Source organism: Xenopus tropicalis, chromosome 7, assembly GCF_000004195.4.
Source record: "Xenopus tropicalis strain Nigerian chromosome 7, UCB_Xtro_10.0, whole genome shotgun sequence".
NCBI classification, from domain to species: Eukaryota; Metazoa; Chordata; class Amphibia; order Anura; family Pipidae; genus Xenopus; species Xenopus tropicalis.
The window spans coordinates 18,731,661-18,754,138 of NC_030683.2; the positions used below are offsets into that span (position 1 = coordinate 18,731,661).

Consider the following 22,478-nt stretch of genomic DNA (forward strand, 5'->3'; position numbering starts at 1 on the left):
AATTAAAGATAGACATGCATTGTTACTGTTAAATGCACAGCCATCTTTAATTTTATTTGAGGCTTTACAAAGTTAAAAGCCCGTTGGGCTAGTCCAACTCTAATTAAGCAAATACCATTGGGTGGCTCAGGATTGGGCAACCTTTAGTCGTCCAGCTGTTGTTTAACTTCATCTGCAAGAATCCCAGCACCCGTGAAAGGCTTTCTGCTAAATCTGGATATATATACACGTACACAGCCTAAAAGTATTGTAACATATACAACCTATATACATCTTTTTTATCCATTTGGTATAAAGATTAGTTTGGGGAACTGAATGCCCTCATTTATGTTGTTGGTGCCAATGTTGCTACAAATGACTGTGATTGAAATCACAGTCTGGCAGCTTTGCTCTGCTCGGAAGTCAGGGCACATTTGGCACTGCTAGACCCCACACTTCCCTTGATCAGGGCAGTCTTAAGTGGTTGAGGAGCAAAGGCCAAGCAATTCATTGCAGGGCAGCCATATTGATGTAGGAATCAATTATCAGGAGCTTCTGCAATCATCATGGGGCTCTCTATGTCCTTCTTAAGTCAGCTGCCCCTGTTTGCCACACCCCTAAAGACACTCTTGTTTGGTTGAGGTACATTCTATTCCCCCATATGTTATAAAAGGCACTAAGTTTGCCCAGGAGCAGTAACCCATAGAAACCAAGACGTTGCTTTTAAACAGGTGCCCAGTAAACTTTACCTGCTGTTTGGTTGCTATGGGTTACTGCTCCTGGGCAAATTTAGTGCCTTTTATTACATAACCCCCTTTGTGTATAATGCAAAGCCACACAATTCTGTCAAAACTATTATCCACTCAGTAACTCGGTTAAACCCAGAGAGCTACCTTAAGTAAGATGTTGTGCCTTGATCACATTACCACTGGCTTACTGCCAGCGTGGAAAAAGGAGCAACATCAAGCAAGACGTTAACAGGCATAGGCAAGGAGAGCAAGCAGCGGTTTGCAGAATTTTAGAAGAACTGAGGACCAGCGGATGTCATTAACCCAAACTGGATGTCATTAACCCAAACTGAGTGGGAAATGTGGGAGTTCTGTGAGAGGCTAGTTCCGGACTTCAAAGAAGACCAAACGTTCACCTCCTTTGTGATCTACGCTACCTGGTATTATTAGACTATCCTCACTGAATCACAATAATGAGTGAAAAAGACTCAGCAGCTAATCAGGTGGTCCCTGCTTTTGTTCATACCCTTGGGACATTGGCCCTAGCAGCTGTCACAGCAGTCGCCATTAAGTGGTTCTTTTCACGTGAAACGAAGGAGGGAAAAACTCTGGATGATGAAGCCGATTGGCATATGCACCTTGATCTAATGGCTAAAGATGAACAATGCCAAAAGGATCCTTCCAGTCCCCTTGATCCAGCTCCTGCTATTGGCCCTGCACTTCTAAAGGTCAGTAAATGGGTTGACGAGGATGGCTTTGCTAGTGCAGATGACAACTTAAGCCTGAAAGACTCAAGTACTTTGCATGATAAATGTCTGTCATCGGTAGATAGTCTATGCACAGTTTCTGCAACTAGTGAACACGACACATCTTTTCATGAGGACCTTCCTCTTGTGGGACCCAGACATAACAAACATGATCATTTCAATGCCTATCAGTGTCCACTTGTCACACTGGGTTCCAATGGCAGGTTGTCTCTGCTTCAGACAAATTATGAAGATGCTAAAATGAAGGACACTACAGAACAAAAAATGCCTTTTGAAAGGAATGATAAGCCTGAAAGTAGCTTGGAAACAGTTAAACCAAGAGAGAAGGAGGAGTTTATTGGTGAAATATCTGAGAAGTCTCAAGGGAGCACAACCCAAAACACAGTTACTGGTCTAGAGACTGACTTCTCAGAGGGGTTTATGCAATATAACAGTGTAAACAAGAGTTTATATGGAGACAAAATCATCTTGATTTCAGGAAAACATGAAAATGGAAAGGTTTGTACAACCAAAAGCATGGAAAAATACCAAAGCCCTGTGTCTAATGACAAAGCCAAGCTTCTACTATTACATTATAAGGTGCAGCATTTAGGAAACCTCCAAGCCAATAACAGAAACATTCTAGCAGGAAGAAAGAGTATTGACCACAATTCTTTCTTTTTTGCACCAAGAATTGAAAGGGCTATAATCACTAATAAAGACATGCCTGGGAATAATTTAAAGCTACACAATATGTGTTTTCTAAGACCTTCCATAAATGATACACAGAAGAGTCAAGTGAAAACAGTGTCTCCATCATCTCCACTAAAGACCTATCCTGCTATATTCTGCAGTACAGCAAAAAGCCTGCAGACCACACTCTATCCCAGCCTGTTACTCCCTGCACAAGCTAAACATTCATGGATCTCAAAGTATGAAAAATATAAGCACACTGAATATAAATGTCCAAAACCAGTTGTACAAACAAGACAGGAGAAATCAAACACCACAGAAGACAAAGTAGATGCTTTTGCAACAACTTCCAGCTTGAATTCAATACCAAGTTCAGCGTTTGTTTCCAAAGAGACTTTAAGTGATAACAAAAATGATGACTTTGTAACGGTACCGCAGCGCCAAGCATTTGTCCCATTGTGTGAAAGAGACAAAAAAGTCCCAGAAATCCAAAAATATGTTCATTCCTTTCAGACTCAGTATCTGGTCCATATTCCTAATTCTACACACGGCATGAGTGAGAGCAGTCAAACACATGAATATAACCATCATGGGAAGGAAAATCAGCTGCACTGTGTAATTACAGAAAGCATTTCTGAAGAATTTATTACATTAAATACAACCCAGGTTTTTGATAGACTAGAAAATAACCCACAAAGTGATGAAGCTGGACTGGATATAATGGACACCTGGCCAATACCAGACAAAGATGAATTCACTCTTATCTCGGATGCAAAGACAATACCCTCTCAAAGCTTTTCTCTTGAACACAAAAATTCACTTTCATATGAGGAAGGTATTGCATTTAACCCTATAAATGATATTAATTTAAATCAGGATAGTGAGAAATCCAATAGTGCTAAAGGTATTAATAAGCATAATTACACTGTATCTGGTTCAAATATCGGAAGTACAGTTCCATGTTTTGCTAAAACTTCAGAATTTACTAAAAGCTCCACAGATATCAGTTTTTTGAATCCTAATGAAAATAGCCCAGAATGTTGCAGATTTCAGCAGCATACAAGTGACAGCACGAGTGTGGATAATACAATTAACTTATGCTTACATGGCAGCCAGGAACAGCCTAGTGGTGTTCATAACCAATGGCAACAATGTCAGTTGCAAGCAAAGAGTAACTCTCAAGACAGTGGATCATCAGCTCTTCAAAAAGACACAAATGAAAAGACATCTACTATAGATCACACCTTGAACATAACAAGTCAACAAGTCCACATTGACACCAATTCCAACACAAATGAAGCTGTAACTGTGGGAGATAGCACCTTAGTTTACAGGGAACCACCATGTTCTTTGATGGACCCAACAAAAAGTGAGCACTCAAATCAATCAGCTCTTCAAAGCACTGAATTCCCATTTGGAACTGTAACAAATAAAGCTTATGAAGAAACACATGAAAAGACGTCTACTATAGATCACATCTTAACAAACATAACAAGTCAACAAGTCCACATTGACACCAATTCCAACACAAATGAAGCTGTAACTGTGGGAGATAGCACTGTAGGTCACAGGGAACCACCATGTTCTTTGATGGATCCAAGTAAAAGTGAGCACTCAAATCAATCAGCTCTTCAAAGCACTGAATTTCCATTTGGAACTCTAACAAATAATGCTTATGAAGAAATACATGAAAAGACATCTACTATAGATCACATCTCAACAAACATAACAAGTCAACAAGTCCACATTGACACCAATTCCAACACAAATGAAGCTGTAACTTTGGGAGATAGCACTGTAGGTCACAGGGAACCACCATGTTCTTTGATGGATCCAATAAAAAGTGAGCACTCAAATCACTCAGTGATGGACCTATCCAAAGAACAATCTGAACCAATGCACTCTGCACTCAAAACAGAAATGTATCCAACTTGTGACTTGTCTATTGAGCTGGAACACAAGACCCAAGATGATTCACAAGATCTACAAAACACATCCTCATCTTCAAGTGATCAACTCCTTTCTAGCAAAAGTATTCTGTCTAATATTGCAGAAAGCAATTCAGAACAACAAAGTGCAAATACATTTGACAAGGACATGCCATTGGTTGCAAAGAGCTGTGAGAACATCTATTCTCAGTTCTTAAGACAGAGATCGACACTAAAAAACAAGGCCCAAAGTATGCTGTGTTTGCTAGCAGAATATTATTCCTCAACGGGATGCCCTGAAACCGGACCAGTTGAAGAAGTATCAAGAGGAAGCTTTATCAGGATTCCCGCTGGACTTCAGCATGTAGGCAAAGCAATGAGGGTCCAATTAACGTTGGGCAACTGTTTGGAGTTATTAAAGCTAGCGAGAAAGAACAGTGTGCCTGAACTCTTGAAAGCTGTTTACACTGTGATCAGCGACAATTATCTTCACGTCCTAAAGAACCCAGCCATTTACGGACGACTGACGGCGTCTGAGAGGGACCAAATTCTTGAGCTACGAATGAAGGGAAAGGCATCTCTCTGCATTATTGAAATGAAAAGTATCTTTGACTGGAATAAAAAGAAACAAGATTCAGCAGAGATGCATGAGCTTCAGTCCAGAGGTCAATTCTATGCCCTAGATATGGAAAAGAACCAATGGAAAATGGTGACGAGTATCCCAGAAGAAGCTTGCCTTAAAGGATCTAGTATATGCTCAATGCACAATTACCTGTTTATTGCAGGGGGCATCCAGGTGGTGGGGGGAAACTCAACGTGCTCCAACAAATTATTTTGTTACAATCCGCTTACGGATATCTGGGGCCAGCTGACGCCAATGAGCCAAGCACGATCCCAGCTAAAGCTAATTCCACTTGATGGGCATCTTTATGCTATAGGTGGCGAGTGCCTGCATACAGTGGAAAAATATGACCCTCGGTTAAATAAATGGACCTTTACAGCCCCCCTGCCCAAGGGCTCATTTGCTGTGGCACATGAAGCTGTCGCCTGCGGAGGAGACATTTTTATTTCAGGGGGGCATTTATTTTATCGACTGTTAAAGTATAGCCCTGTTCATGACCAATGGGAGGAATGCCCCTTCAGTGCGAGCAAGGGCCGATCTTGTGACATGATAGCCGTGGGGAATATTCTTTACAGATTTGACATTCAGAGGGATTCTACAGTTGGCATCTTCAAATATAATACCATATCCAAGAGCTGGTCAGAATATACAGCTGTCTTTCCTGGTACTAAGGTGCCCTTCAGATGTGCTGCGGTAGATGGGGCCATCTACTGCTTAAACAGGGAAACAACCACGCGTTTCACGGTTAAAGATGAAGCCGTTGTATTTGAATCAGCAGTTTTCTCCAGTTTTCCTGCAAAGGGTATAGGTTCTGCATGCCCCGTTGTGTTGTATTTGCCAGAGTCGGTTCCACAGACCTCTGTTTGAGTGAATGACCCTGTTACTGTGTGAGCTTTGACATGTTAAAGATAAACACTACATTTGCTTCAAATGATCAAGAGACATTAGTTCTGGATGGCATTTTTGGGAAGTAACCTAACCGACCAATCAGATTTTAGCTTTCATTTTTTAATTTGTAGCAGACTGTTCCAAACTAATTCCTGACTGGTGGCAGCTGAACTTGCACATTTTAGCAGGGGGACTGCAGGTTATACTTTCCACTTTAGGTTGGCTGCAAACACAGAACCAATGTGTTCACATAGTCACCCCTGTTCAACATGATCCCTATAAATGGGTCTTGCATTGGTTGCATAGTTGCTTTATTTATTTAATTTTATAATAATTTGTTAGATATTTATTTTGTTCTGGACAGCAGAGGGCAGTGATATTGAATGCATTTTCACTTGATCCAACATGGAGTATATATATATATATTTTATATGCTGAAATCCAGCTGCAAAACAGTTCTCTTTCTGCATCATTTGAAATCCTGGCAGGGGAGGAGGGACTAAAACACTGATGTTACAAATTGTAACAACTTCTCCACAGCTTACAGACAGCATGCAGGAACTACATAACCCACAATACATTACACTGTGATGTTCCTTTCCTTACTGACATCACGTGTGCAGGGAATTGTGGGATTGGGAGGATGCAGGCTGAAGGCAGGCTGGGGACAGGCGACTACTGTTACATTTTATTTGAGTCACAAAGTAGCCAGCCAGATCAGCAGGGGAACAGGGGGCGGGGCTTAGGGAACTGTTCCAAACCATATTATTACATTAAAAATCATGAAAAGGCTATATATTCTTTAATTGATGTATATTGCAAAGTTGCTTGAAATGAAGTTTACTCTGAAATAGCTTAAATAGTGTTTGGGTGGAGTTCCCCTTAAGCAGCATAAGTGTCCTAAACTGCCCTCATAGACATGGATGTAAATTGTCTGCAAAAAGTTTGTTGTTTGTAAGGTGATTTGCATTCATGTCTATGGGTGCTGCTTTGGGTGCTGTGGTTGCACATTTTTTGGGGGGCTACTAAAAACACATTGCTTTAAGACTCAATAGGCCTCCTGTGCCCTTAATGAAGTCATTATGTCATTTATGTTTCTATTGTGGGTGCTGGTTTTTCGATCACTGGGCAAGCGGATATTCCAACATGTTTCACTAGAAAAGGACAAAAATACAATAACCTTTTATCAATCTTATCTTAATCACTTACTTACACATATTTGTATCTTAACTTAAAGTAGACATTTATGCAAAAATGATTTGCAGAATGTCGATGGAAGCGCATAGAAGTAAAAATAAAATATATATAGTGCAAAAACGTCAAATAATGAACAAGACAAAAAGATAAAGTGAGTGCTTAAGTTGAACACCACTAATACGTGTGACCCCCAACTCTATATATGTTCAAACTGCTCACCAGAACAACATATCAAGGAGCATATAGGCCACACCCAGCTGGGCATTTGATTGAAGTGGGATCCAGTTCAGCAGTGTATATGGAATAGAAGATGAGGCAAATATAGTGTGAAACTGTTTAATAAATATAAAAGGCCCTGCGCTCTGCAGGCTACTTACAGTACAGAAGTAGTATAAAAGCAATGAACATACGAAGTGTCCTCAAAAGCTTGACGCGTTTCACGTGCTATACTGCACGCTTCCTCAGGAGCAGTTGAAATAAAATGTACGTACATTTTATTTCAACTGCTCCTGAGGAAGCATGCAGTATAGCACGCGAAACGCGTCGAGCTTTTGAGGACACTTCGTATGTTCATTGCTTTTATACTACTGGAGATTTGATATATATGGACTATCACCAAGAAGCGCTGAGTATATGAGTGTTTTTTCACTCTTCAAACATTATGCAAAAATGATTTGTTTTCTATTATTTTAAAGTTATTTTTCAAAGAAACTGCAGTTGAGAGCAGTATCTGCCTATCCTTTGTTCCGGCCAAGACTCCATATCCCACAATGCCTTGCAGACTTCTGTTAGTTTCCTTCTTTGGGGGTCTGCAAGGCATTGTGGGAGTTGAGGTCCTGCCTGGGGGAATGCTGACTGCTGATACAATGTTGCAGAGGTGTGAGAAGTCAGGAAAAGGAGGAGGGACTAGTAAGTAAGTAAGATAGACAGAAAGACGGGAATTTTGTTGAAATGTATTATGAAATGAATGTATAATTAATTGTTTTTGGGAGTATATTACATTAAATAGGTTATTTACCCTTAATGTCAATGTTGACTGATATTCTGAGACAATTTTCAATTGGTCTTTATTTTTTTATTTTCCTTTTTTGGTTCTTCAGTGGCATTAATTGCAATTTTGCATTATAGTTTTGCACTATGATTTGTCCGCCACTCATTATGGCATAATTATGGCATACAATGTTGCAAAAAAATGGTATAAGAAAGAATTTTTGACAACACAATGATCCCGGCTGTGTGTAAGGTCTGGGTACAACTACCAGAGACCTTTCTTCAAATGGAATCATACACAGGACCTGCTTTTAAATAAAATGAGGGGGTTGAGCAGTCCATGCACCGTAGCATTATTGGTAGGAGTGGCACTTATACTCCTTTGTAGGGTACTAAATAATTAAATAGGAGGTACTAAAATTACGAATGATGTTTTTGAGTAGTACATATATATTAAATGTTATTTTATTTATTTATTCCTCACTTAATTAGTTGTTTAACACAGTCAGCAATCTTCATTGACTGCACTAACAAGGCAAGAAAACCTCCTTGGGCACCACCGTCCCATGAATACCTGGGATATTTGATTGGGAACACACTTACAATGACTTATTATGAAGCTGTACTGCCATCTACTGAATACTATTACTAACTACATCTAGTATAAATAAATCTAAAGCAACTGGACTTGTTAAGAAATCATTGAAGACGTTTCACTACTCATCCGAGCAGCTTCTTCAGTTGGTCGGATGAGTAGTGAAACGTCTTCAATGATTTCTTAACAAGTCCAGTTGCTTTAGATTTATTTATACTAGATATACCATGACCTGGATGAATGAAAATCTTCATAGACATATTACTAACTACCTTGCTCTGGTGTTTCTGATGGGCAATCTTGTAGTAGTGCTGGATTAACTGTATCCATCAGTCTTGTAAACTATAAATGTTATTAAGGAATAAATATTCACTGATAAATCATCATGAAGCTATATAAAATCAGAAATTAAATTGCAGAGTAATTACAACTTGTGTATTATTATTTTCCTAATGTGAAAAGAAGCCACCATATTTCTAAGTTAGTTTCCTTGGTAACTGTGATATTCCAGAAATGAGTTTATTTTCATAAAGTGGGTCACTCTAATAATCTTTAGAATTACAAACCAGCAAGCACTGTAATATTGCTTGAAGAGCACCCCTCTCAGTCTTTTCACCCTAGAGCAGTGATCCCCAACCAGTGGCTCGGGGGGTAACATGTTTCTCCCCAACCCCTTGGGTGTTGCTCTCAGTGCCCCCAAACCAGGTAGTTATTTTTGAACTCCTGACTTGGGGGCAAGTTTTGGTTGAATAAAAACAAGATTTCCTACCAAATAAAGCCCCTGTAAGCTGATAGGGTGCATAGAGGCTGCCTAATAGCCAATCACAGCCCTTATTTGGCTCCTCCATGAACTGTTATGATGCTTGTGTTGCTCCCCAAGTCTTTTTACATTTGACTGTGGCTCACGAGTAAGAAAGGTTGGGGACCCCTGCCCTAGAGAATCTTTTTCAGTTTGTTTAGACACCTATGGGAGTCTGGTTTGATTTCTGGATAACCAAGAAAGCTTTTTGTTGCTTGACCCATATATCTTTATTTATGTGCTGTGCTAGAAATGATTGGTCATAGTAAGTTCCTGCTAGCTAGCACCTTTAGGGATCATTTACAAGCACACTGTGCAAATTGCAATTTTGGATGCAAATCACCATTTTTTTTTACCCATAACGCATTATTCCCCCTATAATTTGCGTGAATGGATCACTACCAGAGCAGGCATTCAAAACAGCATTTCCATCTAATGCACTGGATAACATTCTATTGTATTGCACCTATTGACCAAACTCACTGTAGAAGCTCTTTATGAGAAGAGGTAGGGTGGATACATTGGCAACTATTATGGAAGGGCAGGAGCATGTTGGACCACAGGTACCTTATAAATTGGGTTAATATGTGCTCTCCATTGAGTCCATTTTAGAGCACCCGCATTTTTGGGTGAATTCGCAATTTACCTCTTTTAGCTCCTGCGTCTTGGTGCCATGCCTTACAATAATATTGCCATTTTTTGTTGCCCATTCTTTAATTGGGCTGATGACTTGCATGTTTTTGCAAAGTTTTTGCCCTACATATATAAATTTTACTGACAAAATTGATTTCTCTGTAATAATAAAACAGTACCTGTATTTGATACCAACTAGGATATAATTAATCCTTATTGGATGAAAAACAATCCTATTGGGTTTATTTAATTTTTTATTGTTTTTTAAATAGACTTAAGGTATAGAGAGCCAAATTACAAAGACCCCTTACCCTGAAGATTCTGGATAATGGGTCCTATACCTGTAATGGGCCTGGCTGTGGTGGATCAATGACATGCCCATGCATCAACAGGTTTCTTTATTATTGAGACCCCATTTTACTAGGGGCATAGGTACCCAAAGGTTTAATAATTGATGACCCCTTAGGGAGGAAGGTCCTGCTTACTTGTAGCATGTGGCCCCATGACTCCATTTGGCAGCCCTAAGTAGGTAGGTACAGATATGGTTCTAGAACATAGATAATGGATAACGGAATCAAGTAAAATGTCCAATCTGCAATATCTAAAATGTATTAATAATATTTATTAATAAGATATTTTTTAAGCTTCATGTAAAAACCCATAATGTTACTTTGCCGGATACCTTATATGTTTAGAGGGATTTCTTATCTGAGGAATGCATATATAACACAAAACAACTATATCATTACCTTTTTAACTATAAACTTTCTTTCAAGTATTCTTACTCAGATAAAGTCAGCAAGGCAAAGTAGGACAGATGCTCAGTCTGTGTTTGCTTCTGGTTCTGGTTTTGTTTTTTGCTTGGTTTCTTCTAACATTTCTTGCCAGTTCTTCTCTATCTCTTCTCTGCACTTGAAGAATGCATCTTCCAATCTCTTCATTGACTGAGCAAGGGCAGGATTGGTGCGTAGAACCACCATGTCATAAGCCATCTCTGTGGTTCGAACTGAAACAAAGTATGAAATGTAATTGGTTAATTTTAAATAAAAACACAACATAACATTATGCTTGGTACCTCCCTTTATTTGCAGCTGCTGCCTGGCATTGCTTGCTAGAGCCAAGTTTATTATCTACAAGGACCTCAAGGTCCTTCTCCATTATGGATTTGCTTAGTGCGGTCCTAGAACCCTTCCCTTGATTACTGTAAAACCATTCTTTTGATCATTATAGAACCCTTCTTTTGATCATTGTAGAACCCTCCTCTTCATGTAGGTTCCTTCTCTTCATCATTGTAGATGTCTTCTTTCAGACAGGAAAACTGCTCAAAACAGAGTGCAGAAGTTTCTTGCCAGAATGTCACCTCCCCATGAGTTTTACATATAGCTATGATGGCACAATAAAGTGTGCTGGTAATGCATATCTCGTGACCTTCTGTCGAATTCCAAGAGCAAGGTAAGTGGTGCATTGAACTTACCCTGTAAGTCTTAAGATGTCTCACAGTCTGATATTTTTTTTATTGGTGCATGTGATCAGACTGGGGTGTCTGGGGCTGCTACCTGGGGGCCCCCACCCCAGTTGCAATGTCATACTCCCCCTCCCCCACTGCATACTGCACTTCCCCTTGAGGCCACAATGAGGTGGAGATGTGCACCGACTGAGGGGTCCATCCTTTTTTTTCTGGTGCCCTGTCGGCCCAGTCCGACACTATTGGTGCATAAATATTACTTTCTGTTTATGTTTCACGTTTATAATTTGCACTTTGTTTCTAGCAGATATGTAGTCTAGAAGCTGCAAAGATCCCAGACAACATTCTCTAACTAGTGTATTAGTGTATGACCCAAGTCAAAGATATTGGTAAAATAAGATGTATCTGGTCCTTTTGGATGCCTGCATCTTACTTTAATATTTCACAGATATAATGGAAACAAATATTAAAAAAGCTTCATTTAGTACCTGATAATGTCTCCATCTTCTCCAACATGTTCTCAAGATCGTCGTTCAAGTCCCTTAGCATTCGGGACACATCCTCCAAACTTTGAACTGAAGTCTCTGGTTCTGCCATCTAATTAAAACATTTAAATCATCAAATAAAAGGCTCCAGTGTTTTATGGATTACATCATTCACATCTGATGTAGCTAACTTCTCAACTGGAGCTAGGTGTGTTAGACAGGACTATGCTGGGCAACCTAGTTGCCCATCTCACCCCAGCCTAATGGTCCTTTGTATAACAGAGCCACCTGCAAACCCAAAGTGGGTTGGATAGAATTTGCAAAACAAAAATACAGAAGTACAGTATGAATGTTACATCTAAAGCTTAGTTCACAGTTTTCACATTTTCATATATCTGAGAACCTATTCAGTCACTGTTCAGGTGGAATATACTGTTGACTGACAAACAAACTTTTCATAAAAACATTTTTGGAATCTACAAAAACATGTAGTTATGAAGCCAAACTGGTCATGTCAGTTTCTAAAGGAAACAGTACAGTTAATGTAGATAAATAGCCCTGGCAGTACCTAACTGAACAGCTGTTTCATTGTCAGTCAGAGGATAAGATCATAAAGATCAAATTACTATATTTGCTTTATTTGGAAAAAAAATATAGAACTACATAGGAATGAGAAATGTGAACTTAAAACTCTTGTAGAAACATTTCTTGACTAAACACATAGTTAAAAGGGTGGGAAAGAGGTGCCATATAAAAATAAAGCTTATCTTCCATCTGATATATTTATCAAGCCTACAAATCAATATGGTGAGATATGTCATATTATATATACTGAACTTATTGGGCAAGCTCAAAGTTGTTTTTAAAGTTGTCCACAGAAGCTCCCCATCTTGGATTCTGTGTGTTTAGCATGGTCTAGGCATGTGTTAAGAAGCTAAGCTTAGGGGTCATTGCAGATTATCTAGCTGAAAATCAAGTTTGCCTCTCATATAAGCTGATGTTACAGAGCTGTTCAATTTTGATGTTATTTGCACTTGTTTCAAAGCAGCCGTGTACTAATATTCTGAATTATTTACTAATCAGACCTTTATTGTGACATTTATATATATATATATATATATATATATATGATTTATCACTGACTTGATTGACGCTATAGCTGTGAGTGCTTTCTACTGTTGAGTTTGATGCATTATTTTTGTCAGCACCCAGCCGTTGCCCCGATATTGGTGAGTGTCGATTTTTTACAAGACTATATACAGGTATAGGACCCATTATCCAGAATGCCCGGGACCAAGGGTATTCCGGGTAAGGGGTCTATCCGTAATTTGGATCTCCATACCTTAAGTCTACTAAAAAAAACAATAAAACATTAATTAAACCCAATAGGATTGTCTTGCATCCAATAAGGATTAGTTATATCTTAGTTTGGATCAAGTACAGGTACTGTTTTATTACTAAAGAGAAAAAGGAAATCCGTTTTAAAATTCTAAATGATTTGATTAAAATGGAGTCTATGGGAGACGGACTTTCCGCAATTCGGAGCTTTCTGGATAACGGGTTTCCGGATAAGGGATCCTATACCTGTATATATATATATATATATATATATATATATAAATACCGTATTTTTCGCCGTATAAGACGCACTTTTTCTTCCCCAAAACTGGAAGGATACTTGGGGAGGCCCTGGGGGAAGCTGAAGGATACTTGGGGGGGGGCCTGGGGGAAGCTGAAGGATACTTGGGGGGGCCCTGGGGGAAGCTGAAGGATACTTGGGAGGGCCCTGGGGGAAGCTGAAGGATACTTGGGGGGCCCTGGGCGAAGCTGAAGGATACTTGGGGGGGGGCCTGGGGGAAGCTGAAGGATACTTGGGGGGGCCCTGGGGGAAGCTGAAGGATACTTGGGGGGGGCCCTGGGGGAAGCTGAAGGATACTTGGGGGGGCCCTGGGGGAAGCTGAAGGATACTTGGGTGGGGCCTGGGGGAAGCTGAAGGATACTTGGGGGGGCCCTGGGGGAAGCTGAAGGATGCTTGGGGGGGCCCTGGGGGAAGCTGAAGGATGCTTGGGGGGGCCCTGGGGGAAGCCTCATTTTGTGCGAGCACAGAGACAATTAACTTTATACAGTTGATATAAAATATTTTACTACAGTATTTGGTTCAGAATCTTTTTTTTCTAGATTTTCCTCCTTTTCAATTGGGTGCGTCTTATATTCCGGAGCGTCTTATAGGGCGAAAAATACGGTACATCAGGAGAAAGCCGGCACTCACGTCAATCGGGTCACAATAGCCTGGGTGCAGGTCCAGGTGAAGAAATAGATACAGCAGCGAAGAGATCCGCACTCACAGGACTTATAGAATTAATATGGTGTTTATTGAGAAGACTAACGTTTTGGTTAAAAGGCTAGTGATATAGCTGAAACGTCAGTCTTCTCAATAAACACCATATTAATTCTATAAATCCTGTGCGTGTGGATCTCTTCGCTACTGTATATATATATATACCAAATCAAACACAACCAGCACCAAGGGTCTTGTGGTTCAAACAAATATTAGATGCCCAGTACTGAGTAAGGAACGCTCGAAGGGAGGGGCCATGACAATGCCAGGAAAAGCCCGGGAAAGAGTAGGTGGGGAGTCAGGGAAGGCAGGATAACCGGATTGGCTGAGGGGAGTGAGGGCTAGCTGTTAGTGGGGGAAGGGCTAAAAGAGTGGGCACCATTTTGACTCACCAGCTGCAGAAGATGGATGCAAAGGAGCTGCTGTCCGGGATCCAAGTGATGATGGCGGGACAGGATGGAGAAAGTTTTCGGAGGGAGCTGATGACCATGCTGACGGGGGGCCAGACGGAAGGAGCGGTTACCGTGGCTCAAACCAGTGATGGCAGCCAGGAGAGGGAGCCCCGGAGACCCACAAGGCGGACCAGGCCACCGGACCGACTCAGCCCGGGTTCACCGCAAGGGAGCAGGAGGCGAAGGAGCCCATCGCCGCCGGCGCAGAAGGGGACACCGGCAGGGAGAACAGCGGCAGGACGGCGCAGAGGCAGAGAGGATCCGGCGGCCAAGGCATCGGGGCCGGGCGCGGGACACAGGCAGGTCCCGGGCGGAAGGCCTAGTCAGCGTGGGGGCCCAGGGCAGAGTGAGACGCCGGGCGGCACGAGGGAAGACGCGACGGCGGAAGTGACGCCCAGGGGGCGGAGCCAGGAAGCCGGGAGCGGAAGCGGCCAGGTGCCGGGGGGGGCACAGGCAGGGGGGACTGCGCAGACGGCGCAAGCAGGACAGGAGGTAAGGGAGGGAGCACGGAGGGTGCCCGCACAAGAAGGGGAGGGGCAGAGCGGCACGGTGAGGAGGGGGCTAGGCACCAGGGACAGCAGCCCCAGGCCCAGCAGACGGAGGGCAGGGACTGAGGAGCCCAGGAGCAGAGGGGTAGGGAGGGGGGAGGCGGATGAGGAACCAGGCCCCCCAGCAAGGCCCAGAACAAGGCTAGGGCCAACAGAGAGAGAGAGAAGGAGGGAAGGGACAAGAGAGCGGGAGACCGGGGAGACCTGTAGAGAAAGAAGGGCACCCAGCCGGCAAGCCAGGAGCAGGACCAGGGAAGGGGTACACGGAGGCCCCCAAAGCCGGGGGGGCAGCCCTGTCAGGTGGGGAAGATCAAGGAGCAGATGGACCCGGTCCAGGTCCAGGTCGGCATGCAGAGCAGGTGGAAGGAGACAAGGACCCGGAACCAGGGATTCCAACGGTTCCGCGCCTAGGGAATGTTGCATTTGTGCTTGCCCACCCAGGTCACCAAGGAGGGAGAGGAGGCAGCAGGACGCAGCAGAGGAGAGCGGAGGGCCAGCAGATGCAAGGACAAGCTGGGAAAAGGAGGCCCGGCCACACGGTGAAGCATCTCGGGAGCAGAGGCAGACGGCCCTTGGGACCAACACGGCCAGTGGGCCAGGAAACAGTAAGCCTTGCGGGGAAGGGCAGGAATCGGGAATAGTGGAGGGCCTAAGGGAGCTACTAGCCAGGTGGGGAGAAAAAAGGGGAGAGCCGGCGGGGATATCTAAAGTTTGGGCGGCCGGACCAGCAACACAGGCACAGGGGGGAAGGGCGGAAAACCCAGGGGCCGCTGGGGAAGCAGGAGGCAGCAAGACAGGGGAGGCGGGGGCAAAAGGACAAGGGGGCAGCGACGCAGGAGGGGCAGAGAGGGAAAAGGAAAAGCAGGAGCTGACAGGAGGGATACCCGATGCGGCAAGGCTAAATTCCTATGTCTCATTCGCAGGCCCCTTGGGGGCACACTTAAAAAAAGAGGTACGGGAAAAAATAGGAAAAGGGGAGTTCGTGGAAATGTTTTCCCTGCTCCCCTTGGAGGAAGTAGTGGAGGTCAAAGAGGACGATAAGAAAGACGGGAAGAAAGAGGAGGAGGAAAGGGCTAAGCGGTATAGGAAGATTCCAAAGACCTTTGGCAACTGGTTGAGGGCGTTTTGCATCCTGGCCAGCGTCATAGGGGAGAAGAACCCAGAGAAATGCTCTGAGCTTTTCTGTTACCTAGAGGGGATCTGGGATGCATTCAGAGTGTATGGCGGGTTAGCATGGTGGCGCTATGACGAGCAATTTCGGCAGCGCCTCTCTGTTAACCCAGGGATGAGATGGGACCAGGTCGACATGACCCTGTGGATGAGACTGATGATGGCGCAAAAAACCTCGCCCTTTCCTAGACCCGCCGGTGGGGGAGCTACGACCGCACCGGCGGGACATAGATTTGGTTGCTGCTGGCAATACAACGAAGGGTACTGCAAATGGGGCACCGCGTGCAAGTACAAGCACGAGTGCTCAGGATGTGCCGGGGCCCACCCATACAGCAAGTGCTTCAAAAAAGGCAAGGGGAATACAAGAGGCACAGAGGCTTCAAAAGGGGAGGACCCCAGTGAAGTTAGGCGCGATGCGGCCATGGTTAAATCAGTACGGTAAGCGCGAAGATGCAGACTTCCTGGCAGAGGGGTTCAGATCGGGTTTCAGGATCCCTTTCCGGGCACGGGAAGGGGGGGAGACACACGGGAACTTAAAATCAGTAGACAGGAACCCGGGCATAGCTAGAATTAAGATTGGGAAAGAGGTGGAGTTGGGAAGGATGGCAGGGCCATTCACTGAACCACCTTTAACTAACCTGCGGATTTCCCCACTGGGGGTGGTACCCAAAAAAGAGCCGGGAAAATTCCGGCTAATTCACCATTTGTCATTCCCAAAAGGGGAATCAGTAAATGATGACATTGACCCGGAACTTTGCTCGGTCTCCTATACATCATTTGACCGGGCCCTGTCAGTAGTGCAAAAGGCGGGCCCAAGGGCCTTGATGGCAAAGGCAGACATAGAGTCAGCATTTCGATTGTTACCCATACACCCTGAGTGTCACCACTTGTTGGGTTGCCGGCTGGAGGGTAAAATATATGTCGACCTATGCCTGCCTATGGGTTGCGCAATTTCTTGCGCCTATTTCGAGAAGTTCAGCAGTTTTTTGGAATGGGTGGTGAGAAAGCGAGCGGGCTCCAGGGATATAGTGCACTATCTCGATGACTTCTTATGTGTTGGGCGGGCTGGTACCGAGTGGTGTTCCTTTCTGTTAGAGGTGTTGAAAGAGGTGGCAAGGGAATTCGGAGTGCCGCTGGCTCCGGACAAAACAACGGGCCCGACGACATGTCTGAGTTTTTTAGGCCTCGAGATAGATACTGGGGCAGGTCAGACCAGACTACCAGCAGATAAGTTGGGCGACCTGTGCAAAGGAATAGAGGAGATGCGAGACAGACAGAAGGCGACAGTGAGAATGATACAGTCTTTGCATGGCAAGCTTAATTTTGCATGCCGGGTGATCCCCATGGGAAGGGTCTTCTGCCGGCGTCTAGGGCGGCTAATGGCCGGGGGCAAGGAAGGGCACCACCACGTCAGGATATCAAGGGAAGTCAAGGGAGACCTACGGATCTGGGATAAATTTTTAAGAGATTTTAATGGTTGCATAATATTCCAGGGTAAGGAGGTGTCGAATGAGGAGATTCGGCTGTTCACGGACGCATCCGGCAGTGTGGGGTTTGGCGCTTACCTGAATGGGAGATGGTGCGCAGCATGCTGGCCGGAGGAATGGTCCACGGGGGGTTTACAAAAGAACCTGTGTTTTTTGGAACTCTTTCCAATCGTAGTGGCGGTTTTCTTATGGGGCAAGGAGCTCGCCAACAAAAGAGTGGTTTTCAGGTGTGACAACCTGGGTGTGGTTCAGGCTCTCAACAAGCAGTCGGCCACCTCCCCGGAGGGAGGCCCTGTTATGGTGGATTTACTGGATGGCTGAGGAGGGTAAGTGTGAGACCAAGATAGGGATGGGGGACCCAAAGAGGGAAGGGGAGACACGGCTACTCAAGAACAGGTGCTAGTTTTCAATTTCTTTGAAGGTCATGGAAAGGTAGCCTGGCTGGTGGGACATTCTTATATCCACTGGGCCGGTCAGAGAACTGCAGCTAGGCGTTCCGGTGAGCAGCTGGGTTTTCCAGTGGGTCAAGTAAAAATTGTATGGTGTGGTTTTCGAGGTTTAAGGTGGCCAGTTTTAGTTAACAAGTTGAAAGAGACAGCGGCTATTGAACCTCCTCCGGATATACTCCTGATCCATGCTGGAGGGAACGACATGGGAACCATGGCACAGAAGGAGCTAGTGCGGAGGATGAAAAATGACATTGACAGTTTGCGTTCTCAGTTTGTGGGCGTTACGATAGTGTGGTCAGAAATGGTGAGCAGGCTAAGGTGGCTAGGGGCAAGGAACCCGGAAGCCATGGAGAGAAGCAAGAGGAAAGTGAACAAGTTGATGGGTGCCTACGTAAGGCACTTTGGGGGAGTAGTGACCAGACACAGGGAGCTGGAAGGTAGGCTACCAGGTTACTACCGAAAGGATGGGATACACCTGTCAGAAGTGGGATTGGACATCTTCAATCTTGACCTGGCAGAAGGAATTGAAAAGGCCTTGCAGCTTCAGGGTGGGTGGGCGCGTCCGGCATAAGGTGGTATGCCGGAACGCCCGTGGCAGAAGGTTAGGCCTGAGGATAGGGAGTTTTGGCCGGTGGCCAGATTAAAGGGGATGGCGAACCTCAGGGACCTGAAGGGGGATGGGGGGCAGGATTAGCTCCCACTAAATGGCAGCCTTCAGTGGCTTAATGTTGTTAGTTGTGACGTACCCAATGATGTTAACATGTTATGGTTAAATTATGTTAATGAATGATGTCATGGTTATCATAGGTGTTGAATAAACTGGCTGCGGCCTTTTCAACCAACTAAAGTGTGGACTGGTAATTTGAAGGGGTAGCTGTGGGGGATGGTTTGGAGAGGGCATAACATTGACGTTGCCGTTGTCAAGATGCCCAGTACTGAGTAAGGAACGCTCGAAGGGAGGGGCCATGACAATGCCAGGAAAAGCCCGGGAAAGAGTAGGTGGGGAGTCAGGGAAGGCAGGATAACCGGATTGGCTGAGGGGAGTGAGGGCTAGCTGTTAGTGGGGGAAGGGCTAAAAGAGTGGGCACCATTTTGACTCACCAGCTCCCACCCTCCCGCCCTAAGTTAAGGAGGAAAAGGACAGGTAATGAAGGAAGGGAGGGGACACAGTCGCAGCTAGGACAAAGGCAGAAGGTTAGGCCTGAGGATAGGGAGTTTTGGCCGGTGGCCAGATTAAAGGGGATGGCGAACCTCAGGGACCTGAAGGGGGATGGGGGGCAGGATTAGCTCCCACTAAATGGCAGCCTTCAGTGGCTTAATGTTGTTAGTTGTGACGTACCCAATGATGTTAACATGTTATGGTTAAATTATGTTAATGAATGATGTCATGGTTATCATAGGTGTTGAATAAACTGGCTGCGGCCTTTTCAACCAACTAAAGTGTGGACTGGTAATTTGAAGGGGTAGCTGTGGGGGATGGTTTGGAGAGGGCATAACATTGACGTTGCCGTTGTCAAGTGTATTATAATTGCATGTACAACCGACGTTTCGGTCCCTTTTGGGACCTTTTTCCTCAGGGACAAACCCTGAGGAAGAGCACAGTTGGTGCTCAAAACGTTGGACCTTTTTTTCTTAATAAACATGTTATTTTTTTGCAAAGTCCCTGTGTGTGCGGCTCACTGTCTGTATAAAAATTTTTTTTGCCAGCACTCAATATACGTACATACAGCATTTCTATCCTACTTCTTTATTTAAGCTTTAGTTCTCCTTTAAGGTGTAAATGACAAATGGTCTATATACAATGGCTGGAAATCTCTCTTTCTTTTAACCTGGCAGCCGGTGTTCAGCTGGCTGGTTGATCTTGGACACAGTCTATCTTAGTGGGGAGCACTTCACTATCAGGCTTAATATTTAACCTATTTACTATTAATATTTCAACCTATTTCAAACTGCACAGCATCCAAACCTGCTTCTAGTACAGCTAGAACCCCCTACACCCTGATATAACATTTATCTGTGCCACCCATGCCATATCACCACCCAAAAAATAATGGCGCCATCATCAACCTTAAGCAGCAGAACTACCCTGCCTCATTGCTGCCCATGCCACCCCCCTCCAGTCCACGTGCTGCAGGAGTAATAGGCCCCTCCCACTATGGTTGCCACATGTTCGGTTTTGACCCAAACAGGTTTTTTTAAGGCCAGTTCAGGTCTCAACTGTCTGTTCGGTTTTCAGCCTTGTGAAACCCAAACAATAATCTGGCCAATAATTGAAACATTTATATATTAAGATACTCGCTGTGATTTTTCTGTCAACACGGCTTAGATATCATCAAGTACAGATAATTTCTTATTATTACAGAAAGGAAAAACAAATCGAACATGTGGAATTGTTTTTTTATAAATTAGCATTGCTGTATTTCAGAGCTTTTTAGATAACTGGTTTCCAGTGGTGTAACTAGATTTTACTGGGCCCCAAAGCAAATTTAATTAAGGGCCCCAAAACATTGCTAAGTTGACCTATTCTACCAAGATATTTTAAAATTGCTCATTAATTAAGGCCTTACTGGGCCTCAAAATTCCTGGGCCCCCCTGCAGGGTCTGCTTCCTGTGTAGTTACGTACCTGCTGGTTTCTGTATAATAGATCCCATACTTTTAATTAATGGACTGGACTTACTCATAAGGCAGTATATATATAAAGCTAGGGCTAGAGCTATATGGACCCAAACTTTCTGTCCAGTTTAAAACTGAACAGAACTCCAGACTATTGCAACCAAGTGATGCAATAACCCTGTCCCAGTGCCATAACCCCCCAACGTCATTGTGCCCCGCTGACATAATCATGCCCCTTCTCAGCATCACTGCCCCACCCCCATTCCCATCAGCCCCACCCCCTTTGTTCAGATTAAGCCACCAGCAAAGGTGGCAACCCTACCTCCCACAGATATCAGCTGTTTCTATTGCCACCCCCAGCCCTATATGTAATATCATTCAGACTCGAGCCACACTCACACTCTTAATGGCCTGTGCTGCACCAGTTTCCTCTCTCTACCTTTAGCAGGCAGTATGAGGGAAAATGTCCTTCCACTGGCTGCTAGCCAATCAGAGAGCACTTACTATATGAGGACCAGACATACTTCCTGTTGCAGGAGTCTGTATGCGTTTAACAGCTGATTGGCTGCCTCAAGCGTCTGTTTTTTTGTCTCAGGACAAAGGAAAGATAGTTGCCAGTTTAAGGTACATGCACACACCCTGGTTTGAATTCTCTGTGACAGAACCAGAAATGAAATAGACAACACACACACAAATTTTTCAGTTTTACTCTTCCCCCTTCAATAAAGTGAGGGCCCACCTGAGAGAAAAACTTTCACTAAAGCATGTCAGGAGTTGCAGGGAGTTGTGACTGGTTCTAACAAGTCCGTAATCAATGTGGAGACAATGGGGAACCCCACTGATCAAAATAGTGTTACATATATATATATATACCAGAATCACTGGTGCCCTAGTTAATTTAGAGCTCTGTTCTGTGTGTATAATTCAGTGGGATTAACTCTATCTATCATTATCTCCAGATTGATTACAGACTTGTTGGGTCCAAGGCACCACATATATACAGTATATATATATATATGTATATATATATGTGTATATATGTATATATATACCAAAATAAAACATATCATTATAATTGCATGTACAACCAACATTTCTGACCTTTTTCAAAAAAGGGACCGAAGCGTCGGTTGTACATGCAATTATAATACACAAGATATTTTTTGAAACCACAGACCCTTGGTGCTGGTTGTTTTATTTTGGTATTTGTATGGTGTTCCGTGCACAGGGGCAGCAGTTTTTGGAGTGTGGTGCTGTCGTGTGGACTGTATACATATATACACTCACCAAAAGGTTTATTAGGAACACCTGTTCAATTTCTCATTAATGCAATTATCTAATCAACCAATCACATGGCAGTTACTTCAATGCATTTAGGGGTGTGGTCCTGGTCAAGACAATCTCCTGAACTCCAAACTGAATGTCAGAATGGGAAAGAAAGGTGATTTAAGTAATTTTGAGCGTGGCATGGTTGTTGGTGCCAGACGGGCCGGTCTGAGTATTTCACAATCTGCTCAGTTACTGGGGATTTTCACGCACAACCATTTCTAGGGTTTACAAAGAATGGTGTGAAAAGGGAAAAACATCCAGTATGTGGCAGTCCTGTGGGCGAAAATGCCTTGTTGATGCTAGAGGTCAGAGAAGGGTATTAGTATGGTGTTCCCAATAATCC

General features: G+C 43.9%; 2 protein-coding genes across 2 annotated transcripts; one reads left to right on the top strand and one right to left on the bottom strand.

Annotated features, from left to right (window-relative positions):
• The first annotated feature begins 941 nt into the window (after positions 1-941).
• On the top strand, positions 942-6,002 carry klhdc7b (kelch domain containing 7B). The gene has a single exon (XM_031906664.1). It carries the CDS (start codon positions 1,181-1,183, stop codon positions 5,561-5,563), a length of 4,383 nt encoding a protein of 1,460 aa, XP_031762524.1. The 5' UTR covers positions 942-1,180; the 3' UTR covers positions 5,564-6,002.
• A 4,398-nt stretch (positions 6,003-10,400) lies between these two features.
• syce3 (synaptonemal complex central element protein 3) lies at positions 10,401-21,285 on the bottom strand. Its single transcript, XM_002939528.3, has 3 exons — positions 21,206-21,285; positions 11,752-11,860; positions 10,401-10,804 (listed from the first exon to the last, which is right to left on the bottom strand). The coding sequence occupies exons 2-3, from the start codon at positions 11,858-11,860 to the stop codon at positions 10,620-10,622; spliced, it is 294 nt and encodes a 97-aa protein (XP_002939574.2). The 5' UTR covers positions 21,206-21,285; the 3' UTR covers positions 10,401-10,619.
• Between the last annotated feature and the right edge of the window lie 1,193 nt (positions 21,286-22,478).